General features: G+C 35.0%; 1 protein-coding gene across 1 annotated transcript in view; it reads left to right on the top strand.

Moving 5' to 3' along the window:
• Positions 1-20,557, top strand: part of FBN2 (fibrillin 2) — a 249,568-nt gene that overhangs the window by 127,585 nt on the left and 101,426 nt on the right. The window contains exons 9-14 of the mRNA XM_011358347.2: positions 10,052-10,204; positions 11,705-11,938; positions 12,905-13,042; positions 17,764-17,883; positions 18,808-18,933; positions 19,767-19,889. Coding sequence (XP_011356649.1) covers positions 10,052-10,204; positions 11,705-11,938; positions 12,905-13,042; positions 17,764-17,883; positions 18,808-18,933; positions 19,767-19,889 — 894 coding nt within the window. The remainder of the gene's footprint in view (positions 1-10,051; positions 10,205-11,704; positions 11,939-12,904; positions 13,043-17,763; positions 17,884-18,807; positions 18,934-19,766; positions 19,890-20,557) is intronic.

Below are 20,557 nucleotides of genomic sequence, written 5' to 3'. Positions count from 1 at the left end.
TTTTCCAGTCTTGGAATGATGAAATTTGAATGATAATTGTTTGTTCTTCATGAATGAATCAGAGATTCTGCCTTATACTAGGTAAAACATTTTTAGTGACACGTGAAGTCTGTAAAACTGAGCAAATTAACTACTATTTTTAGGGTCAATGTTGCCAATTAGCACACTGCATAAGTTTGATTCATTTAACATAATTTAACAGCTATGAGAATGGAAAATTAGTAGAACTACAGTTGGCTTAATTTTCTTAAACTGTGTAGGTAAATAATGTGTGCATACACACACTCACAGGCAGACAATTATCAGCTTGAAACAGGCATAGACTCAGCTCTGTAGGAGAAATGTCAATTTAGAAGTCATCACTGAACATTATTGGCTGGATGCCGTAGACATAGACCCTGGCTTCAAGAAACTTACATTCTAGAATATGGCTAGAAGAAATATGGCTGGAGAAATAAGTAAGGTTATTACCATGAAATTCTGGAAATGCCAAATAAGGTGCCAAATGCTAGGCAATGTAGAGTAACTGAAGGCCTTTGAGAATGAATTAGAATAGGGGTGAAGAGGGGTAAGAAGAGAGACAAGCTAGTTAGAAAGTAGAATTTGCCATAACAGATGTTACTGTTTTATTTCGTTTTTCTAAATTATTTCTATTTGATTTCTTAAAGTGCTAAATCTTCCTTTAGTAATTTAGTAAACTTGTGTTCTTTTTTTTCTTTGCATTGAAAAAGAGGCATACTCTTTATCATATTCAGATAGTCAAGATCAATATTCCTAATGATTTAGTGAGGTGGTTTTTCTTCAATGTCACCTATTTGGTTTCCACTAACTCATAATAAACTCTGTGTCTTACCTCTCTACATAAAGTCTTAAGTCTTTTCTTGGATATTCAAAGCCCTTTAGAACCTGACTCAGCCTGTATTTAGGACGCATCTCTAACCATTTACCACTTGACAATCACAGTTCTCTCATTGCCATGAGCACAGTGCCAGGCCTTTGCCCACAGTGTCCCCTCTGCCTGAAGCATCTTGATATCCCCCTCTATGCTCACTAAAAGTCAACTCATCCTTTAAGTCTCGAATTAGATACCATGTTTCTTTACAGCCATTTCTACCTAACCCACATTTTCTTGTTGGACAAAATTCATTAGCCCCTCCCATAATGTTTTTCATTCCCTTCATTTCTGGGCTTATCATATTGTCACAGGTACTTGTGCTCTGTTCATTGGCCAGACTAAGTACCACTGGATCCTGCCTTATGCAGCTTTATGTCTGTGTAGCACCTTGCGTACAAGTTTGGGCTCAGTAAATCTTTTCTGAAATGAACAGGCCAACTAACAAATGAACAAATGGGATGATATCAAAGGTGAGAATTTCATGTTGGTTAATAGCTGCTTTGCATCGTTTGATATCCTGCTGGACATGATGTGATAAGACTGAGTGGTGGTCCTGGATGCTCAGAACATGAGAGCCTGCTTGTGCTCCTGAGAGCAAGGCAAGATTCCTGTGCTAAGTCTGAGTCCCCCGTTCATTTCAGTATCAACATCCTGACCCAGGAACAGAGGAAAACCCCTAAGGAGGGGAGAATACTCTCTAAAATTATGAAACCAATGTAAAAATTAAGTAAGCAGCTCTTAAAATTTTTTGAATAGTTACGTTATGTTTGGAATAAGTATGTATTTTTCATATATGAGAAAAAATAAATCTAACATTTTAATGTGTAAGAAATCTTGGACTTTAATTTTTAAAAATCTGAGTCTGTACTTTCTTAGATTAAATTTATTTCTGATTGAATTATATGTATCATGGATATTTTCATGCTATTCATTTTATAACCACATATATGCTAACAATAATGAGTTCGACGAACTCAAAACTTTTTTTGAACATGAAACTGCTTGTTATTTGCAGCTTTATTCTAAAAGTGGCATATGCTAAATGCTGCCCTAATTTTTTATTCTAGTTAACAAAAATATCCTGACTGTATACCACATTATGAAGCATCAATATTGCCTTTTTCTTTTATGCGTAGGAAAATAATTTCATGTGGAAGGAGAGTTTAGCTGGGCATTTTAATTGTAAAAGAGGATAGTTTTCCCATTTCATTTGATGCTAAATATAAAAGTCAAATTCATAATTTAATTTTATCTAGCGTATTTCATCGTTTTTTTAATATGTAGGAAAGACCTTTCTTTTTTAACAAAGTGCTAATGTATGTCAGTTCTAAAAAGAGGTGAAACATAACTAATAATCTTTTTTAGAAGCATTTTTCATAGCACAGCTTAATGGCCCTTATTGGAATTCAGTGTCTTTGCATTATTAATACCTAATTTTCATGTTGTAATATAGGCAAGAAGAGTGACTGACAGCCAATAATGAGTAAATAATGAATTGACAAGCAGCAGTGAGCAAATTCTGTATGCAAGATAATGGCTCTGCTGCTATTGTACCCACAGAGCTCTAGCAAGGAACCTAAGCAGGGGGATTTGAAAGTGCTAGCAGCAGCAAGTGAAGTTCAGAAAACAAGAGCAAGCGTTTAGAAATCCTATGGTAATATGACCTTGCCACAACATCCTAGTGCATTTCCTTGAGCCTTAACAAAAGTTCCAGTGCACAATATTGCCTTGGAGTATTCTTCAGAAAACAAAACCTGAAAATATAATATAAAAAATAATACTATAAGAGAAAATTTGAGGCTGTGGGTGATTAATTGCTAAATATATTTTAGGCAACAAATGCTGTAAGTCGAAAAGAAATATCTGATTATTGTAGTGAAAATTTTCGAAGAAATGAGCACTAATGTTGACCATGAAAAATGGGTGGGAGTTGCCCAAAGGAACAGGGTGCTCTGAACAAGAAAGATGTGATCGAGACTACAGGGTGCTGAGGGTATCTGAGTGGGCTCAGAAAATGATGAGAAGACCGTGTCTGGGAAAGAGAGCTGAGGAAGAAAGTAGCTGGAGATAAAACGAAAAGGATGGGTTGAGATTAAGGTTCTATTTCTAAGATCCCTAATCGCCATGCAAAGGAGTTTCAGGTTGATCCTTAGGACAGTGAGAGACTTTAGAGCAGGACAGAGACACAAATCAATGGGGGAAAAAAACTGTTTTGAAGAAATGAGGAAGATCTTGATACAAGATGATAATGGGTGTTGATTACATATGCATGTGCATATTTTCAACATAACAAAGGATAACCCAAAATTCCTAAAAATATTTAACTAAAGTCAGAAGGGGAGACAGAGATGAAACAGTATACTGAATAGTGTTTTAGTTTTAACTTCAGAATCATATAAAAGGAACAAGGGTAGTAGTTTTAATTAAGGAAGAATGTCCTAGAAAGAGGTTAGATAGTGAGGAAGAAACACTTCACTGTTTTAAAGGAGGAAGTAAACCTGAGCCACAGTGGTTCTCTTTCTTTCATTGTTCCTGGTTCTAGTTAGTCTTGTATAATGCAAACACAAAGCAACATGAAGGTATTCAGGAACAGCAAGAATCTGCAGAATTAATCAAGGGGAACTCAGGTTGGCACCAGACCATTAAAGAAGTGGGTGCAGGGCTCGAGGATCAGGGAATGGAACCTGAGACAATGGTTGCTATTTACCAAACACCTACTATCACTGATATTCTGACCCGAGCTGGTTTTCTGTCTCAGCGGTGTTTTCTGACTGAACCCTTCATTTTTAATGAGCAAAGCCCATTAAAGACATACTTATTTCAAGGTACAACTTTTACCAAGTTTTCATCATGTTTATAATTAACCATTCGTTCTCTTAAACCAAGTTTAGACTAAATGTCAAGCCATGAAACAATCTCCGATAATAGTACCATTATTTTGCTTCAAGATAGATTTATATTTTAATCAGAGGAGATGGATTGCTTCTTTTTCAGTGTGGCTTTAAGTAAGACTTCCTGATAGGACATTATTAGAGGAATAGACCTGTTTTCATTTCTATGACATATCAGTCCTACAGTTAAACATATAGCAAGCATTAGAAGGATTTATCTTCATGGTATAATAAATATGCTTCATCTGCCTTTGCCTCTAATGGTTCCCTGTTTCAAAGGACGGTGTCTCTGGTCAACTCTTAGTTCTATAGGGCGTCCCTCTTTTATTTCAGATATTCTTCCATATGACACAATTTCAACACAATACTTTCTATGGGCATGCAGTTTCAGATATGCAAAGCAGATAACCTAACTCCTAGCCACTGTTTTGTTTTCGAAATATATTTTTGGGGAGACCTTAAATAGAAGACATCACCCTACACTGTATCTCATCCTGGTATGTTTTTGACTCAAAGGATTGGAGGTCAATGGCTTCCTCACCAGTGTTATTAGAAGAGACTGTGGAATTTGTGAAAAAAAGTTACGATTTACTTTCTGGTTCTCTCTTTCTTCCCCTCCACCCTCTCACTGGCGACCTGGTTTTCTTCAATACATGTTATAGGACTGACAAGAGGTTTCCAAACTGTGTAGAACGGTAGTTATTTATATTTATTCAATTTGAAGACCCCTCTTTAACACCAAAAATGTTTTCGGATCCATGCATGATGATAATACAGAGAGAAAATACGTAATGAAAAAGCTACTGGGTATGAAGTAATAATTTTAAGTGAATTTATATTTTATTAGACACAGTGGAATCCCCATAAATGGGAATCATAGTAGTACCTATATATTTCAGGTGTTTTTCACTTGCAGTGCAATGTTCAGTGTAAGTATAGATTTGTGGACTCCTCACAATATTATTGAAGACTCCCAAAGTTTGGGACTGGTATGTTTAGATTCCCAATGGAGTCCTGATGAGCACCTACTCATTTTTATACATATTTCCTTATTTCCAATATGCTGTTGTATTTGACCCCATGAGTTATCTAGAAGTATAAGGGGTTTCCCTGTTTTGCAAGTCTCCCATGTGGGCTTGAAAAAGATGTGTTTTCTTCAATCGTTGCATAGATATATACATCAGACTAAACTTGTTCCTGTACTGTTCACATTTTCTCTCTATCTACTGAATTTTGTCTACTGTATCTATCAGTTCCTGAAAGAGTTATATAAATATCCCAATATGATGGTAGATTTCTCAGTTTCTCTGTGTGGTTCTTTAAGTTTTTGTTTTATATATTTTGATGCTGTGTTTTAAGGTGATGAATGTTTACAAATATTATATTTTCCTGGTGAATTGAACCATTTTTTCAAAAGTATTGACTTTCTAAAATTCTTTTTTTTCTTCGTCTATTTCTAAATATTTTTTCTTGGTCTATTTTATCTCATATTATTTTGCATAACATTTTTTTGAGTGGAAGTGGAAGGTTTAAGTATATGCCTGTTGTGTATTTTTCCTCTCAATTTTTCTGCTTCATTATGTTTTAAATGTGTCTCTTTTAAACAGTCTAAATCTAAATAGTTTTTGTACAGTATAAAAATCTTTGTCTTTTAAATGGAGACAAATTTATTTGTGTTAAGTATAGTCGCTGATATATTTGTTTTTATTTCTATTATCTTTGTACTTCCTACTTATCTTGCTTTCTTATTACTTTTATCCTCTTTTTTGCTTTCTTTGGATGTATTTAAGTTTCCTCCCCCACACTCCATTGTTTTTCCTCTATTCAGAAGTCACATACTTAGGTCTGTGATTTTAGTGGTTATCCTAGCTGTTTTAAGATGCATATGTAACTTAAAGTCTAAAATTAATGTGTTTTTTTTTACCCACACCTAAACAATGAAAGAAAATTAGAATAGTTAAACTTTGATCTTTCCGAATTTTAAAAATTCTAACCATTGACACTCCCTCTTTACAACAAATTAACCATTATTATTACTGTTTGATATGTTAGTGCTTGTTTAGATTTTACCCGGATATCTAACAATATTTTTCCTCTTCATTCCTTCATGCATTTTAACCCTTCTACTTGGTATCATTTTTCTTTTGCCTAAAGCACTTATAAAATTTCCTTTAGCAAGAACATTTTGGGAGAAAATTCTCTCTTTTTGTTTTCCTGAAAATAACCTTAATTTTCCCTCTGGAAAGATGGTTTCTTGTGGTACAGAGTTTTAGGTAGACAATTATTTTATTGCAGTGTACAGAAGATACTATTCCATTGTGTTATAGCAGCCGTTGGTTAAGAAATCAGTGATTGTTCAAATATCATTCCTTTAGCAGGTAATCTGTCTTTTTTTCCCTAGCTGTATTTAAGATCTTTGCTTTCTCTTTGTTTTTCTATAGTTTCACAGTAGTGTGACAAACTATAAATTTCTTTTTATTTTTCCCACTTTGGATTTATTAGAATTCCTAGATGGGAGATTGTTGCAACATTGTCAGAAAATTCTCAGCTACTGTCTGTTGAATATTGCCTCTCCTCCAGTCTGCTTATTACCTCTTTCTAGTGCTCCTATTAGATGTATATCACCTTTTCAAGCTCACCTCCATATTTCTTAACATTTTCCATCTCTGTCTCTCTGAACTACACTGAAGTAAATTTATTCAGCTATATCTTCCAGCTCAGTAATTCTCTCTTCATCTATGTGCAATACACTGCTTAATATATTGAGTATTTTATTTCAGTTATAATCATTTCTATTTAGAGAAGTTTCATTGAATTCTTTTAAGTCCGTTTTGTTGCTTATAGACTTTTTTCTTGCTCACATTTTAAGGTTTTAATTGCCTTAAACATATCAAATATAATCTAGTTTTTAATGTTTAATGAATTATTAATTAATACTCAGAATTGATGTGATCATTGCAATATCTAAAATCTGCTATTCATTCAGCGAACGTTTGTTCATTAAGCCTCGTTTCTTTATGTGCTGTTTATTTACTAATTTATTTTCCTGTTAGCTACTCCTTTTTCTTGGAACTTTATCTATGAGAATTCTTTAAGACTGGTCCTCAGTGGTATTAGCTTTTGCCAGTTGCTTGGAAAATCCCCTACCTGAGGACATCTTCATATTACATTCCTCCTTTGAAGTTTTTCAGACCACAAACCTAATATGAATTGAGACTTCAAAGCTGTCTGTGTGAGGAAGAACTTGTGGTTACATATTCTTAGGAAATATCTTTTCTTTTTTCTTCACCCAGCAGAGTTGAAATTAAAAGTCTCTAGAGTTTTTCAGAAGCTTTAAACTACAAACCTAGCTGTGCATTTTCCTCTTAAAGTTCCTGTTTTCATTTTGAGACTCTATTATATTTTCCTTTCTTTCATGCCAGCTAGGCTATGTATTTTTGTAAATAGTTTTTCATATTTTATCTTGGGTATTTCTGTTGGGAGAGACGTTCAGGGTAGCTAGCTAATCCACCATTTTACTATAAACAACGTATGTCGTTTTATTTAATTTATTCACCAACCCATTTCCATGGCAAAGAAGAGTTAAATATAGTTGCAAAATTAAACAGTTAATATTTTGATGTAAACCTAGGTCTCTTGATTCAAGGCCATTGTGTTTTCTTCAAAATTTACAGTACCACCTGCTCCTTGCAAAAGCCTTAGAGAGATAAATATAATTCGGCCTACCTTGTAGTACTTTCATAACTGTGATTATTGTTAAGAGTTTAGTACTTTCTTATCCTAATTTGCATCCTATTCTCGAGGATTGTAGCAATCAAGTGAATCTAAGAATATGATACTTTGGGTTCCTGGAATGAATATTTCAAAAATAATTTTCCTGGCTCATTCTTAGGAATAGAAACCTGCCGGTGAAACTATTCCCAGTGACAGCCTGTCCAAGTCCAACTTCTGAAGTTTATGAAATATCTTCAGTGGTTTTAAGTACGCATGTATGCATGCATTGAATTTAGTACATATGCTCCTCAACTGGCAATAAGGTTACATCCTGATAAATCTATTGTAAATTGAAAATACAGTTAAGTCAAAAACATATTTAATACACCTAACCAACCGAACATCATAGCTTAGCCTAGCCTACCTTAAGTGTACTCGGCACTCAATATCCAAAAAAAAAAAAAAAAAATGCTGGGAACACAGCACACTGTAGAGTATCAGTTGTTTGCCCTGGTGGTTGTGTGTCTTGCTGGGAGTTGCAGCTCACTGCTGCTACCTAACATCATAAGAGAGTATCATACTACATGTCTCTAGCCTGGGAAAATATTGAACTCAAAATTCAAAGTATGGTTTCTACTGAATGAGTATCTCTTTCACACCTTCATAAAGTCAAAAAATTGTTAAGTCGAACCATCATAAGTTGAAGACTATCCGTTTGGTCGTTCTGGGGCATGGAAGGAGGTGTTCTGATTCTTATGTGGAGTATCTTAAAGCCAATTCATTTATTTAGTAATAGCTTAGAAGCAACCTGAGGTATACTATGGACTATTTGAGGAAATAAATTTATTCTAAACTCTATATCTAGTACAAAAAATTGGGGCTTTACCTGTTAATGGAATTATTTGTAATTAGTAGTTTCATCTTCATTATTGATATGCAATTCCTGATTGTTGTGGTACATCTTTCTTCTTGTGGTCATAGACAGAAAATCTTTGAGTGCATCTTGATAAAAATTGAATAGTGGATAGTGAATAGATTAAGTTTTTTTCATGGCCTACAATAAAGGCAGCTTCCTTTATAAACCCACAGAGTTTGTAGGTGATATTAATATTTTATCCCTATGCAATTTTGCATTTTATATACTTTTCTGATGCTATCTTCTAGCCTTTATCTGCCATTCTGATCCATTCTCTACTGTGCTGCCAGAGTGATCTTTATTATAGCCCCCTTTGATCATATTATTTCTCTACTCCCAGTCCCGCAGGATAAGGCACAAACTTCTTAACATCATGGTCCTGCAAACCCAGTAGTGATTCTGAAACCTTACCTTACTTTACTTTTAATTACCATTTGACATAATTCATTGCCCCTATTTCTTGAAAATGTCTCATTCAGCACCATGGCTTACACACCGTATATATACACTCATAACTCACAGGTATATATCTTCAGCCTGACCATTCCTCTGGGTTCTAGGCTCAAAAGTCAACATTCTAAATGTAACACATTTTAAAGAAGAGCCTTGTATTATGTGCTCTAATCCTACTTCTTCCCTTGTTATCCCCATTTAGTTGTGTAAATCGAAACTTAGGAAATTTTCTTTTCTCTCATACTCTATACCCAAATAAGTTCCCATTGGCTGTACTTTCAAAATATGTCTGTCATCTGACCACTGTCATCATCTTCACTGCCACTACCCTCATCCAGGCTACCATCATTTCTCACCTGAAGGTCTTTGATATCATCTTCACTGGTCGTCCTGTGCTTACCACAGTCAGTGACCAGAGAGATTAAAAAGAAAAAAAGTGAACTATTGTCTTTCTCCTAATTGAAACCATCCAATGACTCTTAAAGAACTCCAAATAAAATCCAAAAGTCCTTCCGTAATGGTCTAGAAGGTTATATGTGACCTTGCTTATGATACCTCTTTGAACTCATAGTCTTCCACTCTCCCTTTTGCATGCTCTTTTCTAGTCACACTGGGCCCTTATTTTTCACACATATCAAGCACATCCCCTTATTTGTCTTTAAACTGCTCTTCAGATAACTACATGGTTCATGATCTCACTTTATTCAGGTCTCTCCTCAGATGTCACTGTCTCTAAGAGCTGCTTGTGATCAACCTTTCCAAAATAGACTTGCATCAGTCAGGTACTGCTATGTAACAAAAACCCACAAAAATCTCAGTGGCAAACAGCAGTACACATCTACTGGGGATTGGATAGTCAAAAGTGGGTTCGGGTTGTTTCTTTCCTTCGAGCTCCAGATTTGTCTGGGCTTGGCTTCTCTCTGCAGTATGGGCTCACATCTGCTTAATGCCTTTCATTTTTGTAACCCTGGGATGTGGCATGGAATAGGTGCTCAGTGAATGTTTGCTCAGTAAATAAATAGAGGAATAAGTAAATGTAATAGAAATTAAGAGAGTAAATAGATGTAATAAAAATTAAACAAAATAATTCACTTCATTTAACCTCTTTTAATACATGAAATGATTGATGTAAGAACCTGAGATAATTCTGCCATGTCTTCTATTTTATTTTCACATGTTCAGATCAAAGAACAGGCACGTGTTTCTCGGGCCTAGTGAATGGTCGTTGTGCACAAGAACTCCCTGGCAGAATGACAAAAATGCAGTGCTGCTGTGAGCCTGGCCGCTGCTGGGGCCTTGGAACCATTCCTGAAGCCTGTCCCGTCAGAGGCTCTGGTAAGAAGCCTGCTGCTTGTTTCTTCAGGAGAGACAGTGTTAGGAAAACTAATACTAGTGTACTAATGTGCTTTGCTCTTCTCCTTGAAGTCAGATCTTATTTGTATTCCTTTCACTGTATTCAATATGACTTAGGTGTTTTTGTCAGGGATAGGATGGCATGTCTGTTTGGGATCAGTTTTGATCATACACGATTTATTAATATCAGAAATATTCCTGAAAGCTTGTTATGACCTGTGTTTGTGCAAGTATTTTTCAAAATTATTTTGAATGTCAGTATTCAATTCAGTTTTACAACCTCCTGATCTTTCATTCCAGAGATTGAATATCTTTGAATAACAAAGTTCTACCTTCATTTATATTTTATTTCAGGAGCACATTTATCGTGTAGTGTCCCAATCCTTTAAGATATTTCTTCTTTTTTAATGATCTGAAAACTATGAATAAAAAGGTAGGAGGATGCCTCTCATTCACTTTGCTATATTAACTACCATATAACCAAGGCTATATCAGGAAATTACTTTAGGATGAATGAGAAGTAGCTCCTCTTGTTAATAGAATATGAATAGTTAAATACAGTGAATGTTTTCACATGGAGCATATCAATGTGTTTTATTACATGTCTTCACATTAAATTATAATTTTGAAAATTATTAAATTTTTTGAAATATATTTATAAAGACATGTATCTATATGTACCGTTATAGAGAGAAAAGAAGGCACGATCTTTCAAAATCTCTAAGCTAGAAAATTTCAAAATCAAGTAGAAAAAAATTTTAGAGCAGAGTTAGTGTATAGTATAGAATTTTGGAAACTCATAGTTCCATAGTAATATATAGTCTTAAGGATAATACTGAAACAATTACTTGAGTTAAACAATTTTTGTTTCTTCTGAAATAGTTTTCTAATTCTGACAATAGTTAAGGAAATAAGGCAAGCACTATATTCTTGCTGCTTTTCTCTCAACTTCTATACTTGGATAAATGAAGAGCAGATTTAAAAGCTTATTAAATACCATCTTCTGTTAAAATCCACATTAGAAAATATATTATTCTGAAGCCATATTAACCCCTTAAAGAGAAGACAAGTAATAGGAAAATGTGTAGGTGCAGTGCTGATGAAATTTCAAGTAAAATCAAATATACAGAATGAATTACTTAAAGCTTTAATTTTCATTCATTCAAGTAAACTTCATGCAGTAATAGTTATTTCTGGAATGTTATGAGTTTCACTAAGGGACATAAAATCAAAATGCTCATACAGATGATTCTTTGGTTATGCAATTCAGTTAAAATATAGCATATAGGTTTCAATTTATTTTCTGAAACATCTATACCTTTTCCTACTACTGCTAGCATTGAAAACATTTATCAAGATAATACCCTGCTTACTCACATCATGTAGTATAGATAAGCTAAAGTGATCATTACAGTAGATAGATAGCTCTTGTTCTGTAGAAAGACTTCCATTAATGTTTAACTGAGCTTTCTTTTCTTGTAGAGGAATACCGCAGACTTTGCATGGATGGACTTCCAATAGGAGGGATTCCAGGGAGTGCTGGTTCCAGACCTGGAGGCACTGGGGGGAATGGCTTTGCCCCAAGTGGCAATGGCAATGGCTATGGCCCAGGAGGGGCAGGCTTCATCCCCATCCCTGGAGGCAATGGCTTTTCTCCCGGCGTTGGGGGAGCGGGTGTAGGGGCCGGGGGACAGGGGCCCATCATCACCGGACTAAGTGAGTATTCATATTTTGTGTAAACTCTTTAGTTTTATGCCTTAAATGATATTTTATTTCCTAACTTTTTTCCCAAAAGGGGTGTGTGTGTGTGTGTGTGTGTGTGCGCGCGCGCGCACGCACACGCATGTGTGTGCGTAAAAGCCTATTTCAGGGTCTAAAATATAATACAGTAATAAAAAATTCTTAGGAAAATATTATTTTTCTGTTCCATAAACTTTTCAAATTGGAGAAAAGAATGAGTGACCCAGGCTTACTTTGAAAATAGAGATGAGAACACAGTAATACTCCAACTCAGATGACACCATTCAAGAGCACGTTTTTGGTTCCAGTGTATTTCATTTGGCCGTTTACAGCTGCCCTGTTCATACACCTCTTGAATTATTTCCAAAACCATTTCTCAGCTGAGATAAACTGAATAAATCTTGCTCTGTGCCTATCCAAATATTATAATGAAATATCTTTCTTTTCTTCACCCTTTTTTGTTGAATAACTTAAGAAATGGAGAACTGCGGGCTTCAGGTCAGAATTGGCATTGATGTACTTGACATTTAAGTTCATTCTTTTTAAAAGAACTGCTCTTTCTAATAATATTTAATGATGTCCTACAGTGTTATGTTTATTCTTTTTGGCATGTTGCCTATTTACTATATCTGAATATTCAACACAGTTACAAAAAAGAAATGGAAAGCATTCAAATATACAGTAGAACATTCCGGAAAACTTAAAAAGACATTATAGGCAGTCTCCAGATACATAACTTAAGAAATCATGTGTCTCAAGAATATATTTTATATCCTCAACATTAAAGTTTAAAAAATATATAAAACAACGTGACCTTTTGGTATATATACCTAATTAATGTATCGTTAAATATCTCTTAAAAAATTGACTCTCGGAAAAGTAATCCATGTTGTAATGATGAACTATATCTTATGTTTTGTTGTTTTTTTTAATTTTCTATAGCTATTCTGAACCAGACAATAGATATCTGTAAGCACCATGCTAATCTCTGTTTAAATGGACGCTGCATACCTACCGTTTCTAGCTACCGATGTGAATGCAACATGGGCTATAAGCAAGATGCAAACGGGGATTGCATAGGTGAGCTCATGATGTTTTAGTCTTTAGTTTTTTGATTGCTTTTAGACTACAGGAACAAATTGGACCGAACATGATTTTTTAAAAGATCTTTTGAAGTAAAGTTAATTTCCAGGCTTTCTCTCCTGTGTCTTCCCCATGCTCCCTTAACCTTCTGCTGGGCTAGACTGCTTCAGGAGCACCCTTTCAGATCCTAGCATTGTGATTTCTGTCTCTGCCTCTCCTTTTCTTTCCTTCTTAGCTGAACAACACTGGGTATGTGGTAGTGTGATTGACATGCCGAGGAAGGTACAGATTGGGAGAGAATAGTTGATGACTTTCTTTTGGACATATTGAATTTTAAGTGTCCAGGACATTTAATTACAGAGGTCTAAAGCTAAGAGGAGTGATCAGGGCTAGAGTTACAGGTCAATAACATACAGGTGGCTGTTAGAATCATGAGGGTGAATATTGTCACCCAGACTAGACAGGAAACATGAGAAGATATAGCAGTACTGTGGCTAGAACCTTGTGGAACTAGGAAATCCATTAAAAAAAACTTAGTAATTGTGTTGGAGAAACAGAAAAATAATCCAGAAAGTATAATGTCACTGAAGCTATCCGAGGGTATACTTTCCAGAGAAAGGTAGTATCAAATGTTAAATGTGGCAAAAAAATCAGATACATTAAGGAAGAAATCTATTGGATTTCATAATGTGAGTTTTGAGGATCTATTAAGAGTAGTTTTAGGACCATGGGAATTGAACTATTTTGTGGTTATTCTTTCATTTATTCATCATATTAGCAAATAATCATGTATATGTTTTATAATTAGTATAACCCTAACTACCAGATTTGGGTTCAGGTCTTCTGCTATAAAATATAGATGAGAGGCCAAGAACAGAGAGTTAGTATTATAATTTTGCCAAGTTAAACTGGAAAGGTCTAAGTGCACTGTGATTATGAAGGAAATGTGAGCCAAATATGATGTTCTGGAAAAACGATCATTCTAAACTGTGTACAGAGCTGTAAGATCAGAATGATTAAATAAGGCTTAGCTCAGGATCCCTTTGTACAATTGCACAGGTTTTGCACTGCACGACTATAAAGCATACTGTTCACAGATAACTGGTGCACCCTCGGGTTGTACAGTATATAACCACACACAGCAGCCTTGGCTTAGCAGATACTACTTGATGCTTGTTTAAGTGATAGACCAGGTAGTTATTTTTGGAACACCATGAAATACTGATATGTTTAATCTAATTATATGACTTGAAAATGATTTTACTACCAGAAAACATGATTATAAACATGCAATATATAAAATATTCCCTCTCGCACATATATACAAAATTATGCTCTATCGAACTGAAGTCTGATTATTTTTGCTTTGCTATTAATATTTGTCATTCATGTGTCACTGCATGATTCATTAAACAACAAGTGAAAGTAGGCCAGAAGTTAAATATTTTCTGTACATTAGCGAGAAACCACCATTTATTTCATGTTAGCAGTGGGGTGCGCTTTATTCTAGCGAATAAAATACCTCTCCTCTGGCGAGGAATGAGGGGTGGGTCGTGAACCATTGGTATAAGGATAAACTGTCTTTAAGGATCAGCAGTTCTTTCTGTAGCTATGCTGCCAACCCAGGCTTCTCAACCAGGATTCCTCAGGAGAATTACACCCTACAGAAAGTGATTTCAGTGTCTGTTTTTTCAATTCTCCCAAGGGAAATGAATAGTTAGCACTGCTCTAGATGCACGAGAGATGAGCTAATCACATGAATGTCTTAAGATCCTTACTTTTCCTAGAACCCAGGTAAGAGGGGCTGTTGCCACCCATTTTATAAACTCTGTCTAATGTAGTGTTGGGACTGTGTGTATGCACAGTTAATGTGTCAATATAAATCTCAAACTTCTGTGTTTTACACAAACATTATTATAAGCAGTTCCATTCTAGTTTAATCTCATCACCCAGCAAGTTAAAACCCAGGCAGAGTTATCTTTATAACCATTGTAATTTGTAGGGACAAAGATCAGTATTGGGGCATATTTTCAGAAAGTGAGTTTTTAATATTTTTCATTCTCTGCTTTTTCTAAAGTCAACTTCTAGTCAGTTTGAGTTTGACTTTATAAACAAGCTGAGGTATCAGAAAAAGTTAAAAGAATATAAGTCCAAGATAAAGTGGCAACTATTTTAATTAGTACCTGTGTTTTGAAGAATAACAAACTTGAAAGACAACAATTGTATTAAAGGATCAAACACAAGGAAAATAGAAATTGGGTCCATTTTGCTATTATGAGTTACTCCTGAGACCTGAAAATGGTTTTATTTACTCATCACATTTTTCACTTTTTTTGAGAATTCTACACCAAAATGAATTTCTTTGACTCTTACTGTCTGTATGTCGAACTGCTGTTAGCAGTGGTTTTTAACTCCGTTCAAATTATTCTATTTTGGAGTAGTAAGAAATAATTTCTGTTTCTGTTGAGCCACAAGTAATCTTAGAGCCCTTGCAAATTGAAATTTTTGGAATATAAAGTACTCTGCGAGAGTAAATATTTCTTACCCCAACAGTACCTGAGAATTTAACCATTTTGATAATCAACGTCTTTCTCAATTACCTCATTTGTTTTAGGCGTTTAAAATTCTGTGAATTTTGCTTAAAACTGCTCAGAAAGAAAACATAGGAAGAAATCATAGGAAGAAATAGGAAGAAAACACAGGAAAGAAATCAGAGTGTATAGACTGTAATATTTAAGTACTCCTGTTCCTCTACACAAGGCAAAACAAAGATGAACAATTGGAAGTACTACACTCTGAGACTCAAAATAGAGGCATGAGGTATACATTTCAGAACACGGCAATGATCATTTGTGATTAGTCTAAAACTGAAAATCTTACAATATCCTAGAAAACAAATGGTGTTTTAAAGTAATGGATTGTAAAGTCACTAATAGTTTTTTGGTGATTGTTTTCCCTTCCAAAGGAGAAATAAGTAAGTGGACTACTGTATGTTCTGTGTGCGCCGGTCCTTTAGCCCTAAAGGGTTAAGGAAAGAAATAAATTGAGGCCTTAATGGCAAAGTAACTGGCAGAGCTGTCATAGCAACTAGGGGCCTTAGCAACAGGTTCTCAAAGGGGAGGGAAAGGTCCTGAAAAGTGCCAGCTTCCCAGAAAGTTTACCTGAAGGGGCGGGGGCGGGGGGAGGTGCATGATCTCCTGTTCTTCATGAAAACAGAGCTTTACAATGAGGCTTCTATAAAGATGCATCTACAACAGGTTTTTAATTGTTACATTTGAAAATTATGTACACATAGAATCTAAGGGGTCTTCAACACTGCAAACTAAAGGTGATATTTTGTATTAGAAAGTCCCTTAATTATATTTTATATGCTTGCTAACGCTCTAAATTCTCTCTTTTCTCATTTTGCTACATTCCTTTGGCTCAGTAGGATTGATGTTATCAACCAAAATTTAAATGTAAGTGAGTCTTAATGGGCGGCTGAAGGTGTTTTTGGATTAATTGAAAAAACATTTAATCTTATTATTCTTTGTTTTTATTTGCTATGAGATTTTTTTCTCTTCCTTTACCAGAGAGAGCTTAATTACATTCAGTCTGAGTGTTTATATAATTGAGGTTAGTGAGTTTGATAGAGTACAGTTCCTGTTTTAAGAACATCTGTGAAAAGAGTAATTTGTTTATTAAAATGGTAAACCCGTGAATTGATTTTATTGTTGTGCTCTCCAATTTAGCTGAAATTGTATATGCTAGTGACTTCTACATGTATATAAAATAGCAAATCATTATGCCCTCATCAGCCTGCCAGGTTTTTAATTTGCCAGCATTCAAAATAATATTTAGTGAGCATTGCTGAAAGAAGATGAATTAAACTTTTTCTAACACTGGCATACATGATTTCTCTGGGTATTTCCTAGGCCAGACTGTTCAGTCTGCCATTTGGTTGTGCAGTTCCTGAACTCTGTGATGGGTTTGCATTTAATCAACCCTCAGGAGGACTTGAATGAAAAGCAGAGACATTTCTCACATTTAAAATCAGAACTAGTATTTGCATAAAACTTGTTTTTATGCAAAAAATTGCTGTGCCAATTTCAAGATCCTAAAGAAACTTAAAAAACTACTGGAAATAATAGGCTCTGTTTTAATTAATTTCCATTTTCTACCTCACCCTATGTCTGTTACTTCAAAATATTACCCAAGCCTCAATGCATATGTAGTTACATATATAGTTGAGTTCACAAAAAAATAGTAACAAGAAATTTCATTAATTTCTTTCATTTAAACTAATAGAAGTGACAACATATAATATAAATATGTATTTTAAAAAATCTTTAATTCGTCTTCTAACACTGTACTAAACCTTAGAGAGGCTATTTACTCGCTCAGACTACTAAAGATAATAAGTGTGATAGCCTGTTGGAACTCATGGCTATGTCTTTATAGAGCCTATGCTTTTAATTATTGTGCCTTATTCAAATTGAAAAAGCATTATTTCTTGATTAAAGTGAATTTCCTTGTACTATCCAATAGGCAATATTTTTGTAAATCTCCAGACTGGCCTCTGTATTGGAAGAAAGGAATGTTCATTCATTTATAAATACTCTGCTATTTAGACTATTACCACTGACTGGCCTCTCAAATTTGGGAGGCCTAAATGTACTTTAAACAAACATTTCTAGAAATGGAGTGAAGTCTATAATGGTTTCTTTTGCGGCTCACAGATGTTGATGAATGCACATCAAATCCCTGCACTAATGGAGATTGTGTTAACACACCTGGATCCTATTATTGTAAATGTCATGCTGGATTCCAGAGGACTCCTACGAAGCAGGCATGCATTGGTAAGGCAGTTTGCTTTTACATACAAAAATGTTCCATGAAATACAGCGACCCAGGCTGTTGAGGTTAGAAGTAGATTTATTTAAAAAAAGACATAGAGTGAAATAAGTGCTGTTACGTTATTACAGATTTATTTGATACTACCCTAAGAACTGCTTCCTTTATACATAAACATTATTTGCATATGTAACCCAGGCAACATGGTATCTGGCTTCACAAAAATTCAGTTTATTTTCCTTCCGAATATCACAGCTTCCTTTCTTCAACTAATATTAGTAGCATTACTGCTCTTTAAATATTAGTGGAACTTAAATTTAGTAAATCTACTGTTTTCTTTGACCCTCACACACAGTCCATCATCAACTTATGTCTAACTTTTTTTTTTTATTGCTACACTCACCACCATTGTCCATACTCTCTACCTCACTGCTCATTCATCTCAGAATTCCTTTAGCAGATGACTCTCTGCTTGTCTTCTTTTTCATTTCCTATTCATCCATAGGTAGTTGCTTGAACCACCTTACTCTAGAAGTTTTCATCATGCTGCTCTTAATCCAGATATTCCGTAGTTACTTTATTCTTACTTTTTGCTCTGACTTTTAAGATCTTCTACCACTGTGTCAAAAACAGCTGCGCCCGTAATTCCAGTTGCACTACCTGCCCTCTGTGAGGTTCACTGCACACCCCATTTCATTTTTCTCTTTCCCTCTTCAGCTCCTATAAGTCAGGACTGTAAAATTGCTTACGCCTGCCTATCCAAGGGGAAAAAAGCTGGTGAGAGATGGAAATTTGGCTAAAGAAGCAACATGATCTTATACATTACATGTAAAAATAAACTAGATATTTAAAATTAAATTTATTATCTTACTCTTTTTGTCTATAATCACTGTAAAGGAATAATGCTTGGCTGTTCTTAATTTTTGCAGATATTGATGAGTGCATCCAGAATGGAGTTCTTTGTAAAAACGGTCGATGTGTTAACACAGATGGAAGTTTCCAGTGCATTTGCAATGCCGGCTTTGAATTAACTACAGATGGAAAAAACTGTGTTGGTATGGAAATTGCCTGCTTGCAAAAGATTTTTAAAGGATATACATTTTTATTTAGAACCATATATATGGTTTCCATGAAAGCTCACAAACACACATGTGAGAGTTCTTCAGGTGATTTAGGGAAAATAGCAATACATTTAACGTAAAACTATTAAAGTGAAAGGACAGATATTTTTGAAAATGTTGTAACAATAAATACTTTACTGCTTCTGGAAATTTCCTGTGTGGTATATGGTTAATTGTCAGTAGCCATTATTCTTTGCAATAAGTATAGTATTTACTGTATTTCACACGTTGGTGTTACAACACTGACAAGGTGGAAAAGGTTTCTTCCACTCCCAGTCTGAGGGAATATAAAAATGTCTGGCATATGTGATAATCACATCTCAAAATTTGTATTTCCGGTGACGTCTAGTGGTGCAGCAGTTACCATTATACCACAGAGCAACACATATTCTACCCACCAATGAAAGTCCACATCATTTCACTTGCAGTGAAGTTGGTCATTGCTTTATTCTCCCTTACAAAAGAGACATTCCCCTGAAATCGTATTATCTTTTTTGGTAATCAAAATAAAATGCTACTCACGTGGTTTTAATAGCCACTAAAGCACAATTTTACATAGCTCTTTTCCTTTATGTCCCTTATACTAAAGACCCTTCACATTCTCCACACTATTTGCTCTCACTCAGTTGGTATTCACATTAGGGGGCGGGGGGAAATAACCTATGAGCACATGGCTCATTTATGTACTGGAATTTGGTGATTGTGGAAGGACAGGAAAGTAGTTCCCCCAAGACCAGTGGTCTAAGTCCCTCTCTCTCCTCCCGCAGATCATGATGAATGTACAACTACCAACATGTGTTTGAATGGGATGTGCATTAATGAAGATGGCAGCTTCAAGTGCATCTGCAAACCAGGATTTGTCTTGGCTCCAAATGGGCGTTACTGTACTGGTATGTGTGGCTTTGAGATAGGAAAGTAACTGTGATTGAAACCATCTCTTTTGTTTGAATGAATCATGCAAGAATTACTTCAGTTTCTTCATGTGGATTTCATATTATTCACATCTCTTACTAATTCAGTAAGGCAGGTGTCTAAAGCTTCCTAGAAAAACACACATCGTGGTCTAGGGCACATAATATCTTAACAAAAATAATATATAGGAAAAATTAAGGGAATGACAGATTTGTTCTAGCAAGTCTGAAAGAGACAATGTAGTAATAATTTTTCTCTACCCCTTGAGAGGAGGGAGAAAAAATCTTGAAAGGTTTTCATTTTTATGTGTTCTCAGAACTAGATTTTCCACTGTTGTTCATTGCTGGTTTGGTATTATATCTTTTCCATAAAGCTAATCTACAGATCATTTGTACCTATATCATTATCTGAAAATCTTCCACTAATTTAGTGAAGAAATACTTTAAGTATTCCTATCGATTGTTTCATTCATAGAGCCATTTGAAGGCCAACCTCTAGTTATAACTTTAATAAGCAAAAGTTATGCCTCTTGGAAATAAATAAGGCTATCTTATGTGTATACTCACAATTGGATTTCATAAGATGGAACAAATTTTGCAGTTCCTAGTCAAAACAAGTTCCCCACCCCGCCCCAGTTTTCTTTTTT

This window comes from Pteropus vampyrus, unplaced genomic scaffold (assembly GCF_000151845.1).
Source record: "Pteropus vampyrus isolate Shadow unplaced genomic scaffold, Pvam_2.0 Scaffold39, whole genome shotgun sequence".
Classification (NCBI taxonomy): Eukaryota; Metazoa; Chordata; class Mammalia; order Chiroptera; family Pteropodidae; genus Pteropus; species Pteropus vampyrus.
Note: the sequence above shows the minus strand (reverse complement) of the source record. Positions and strands in the feature narration are given on the sequence as shown.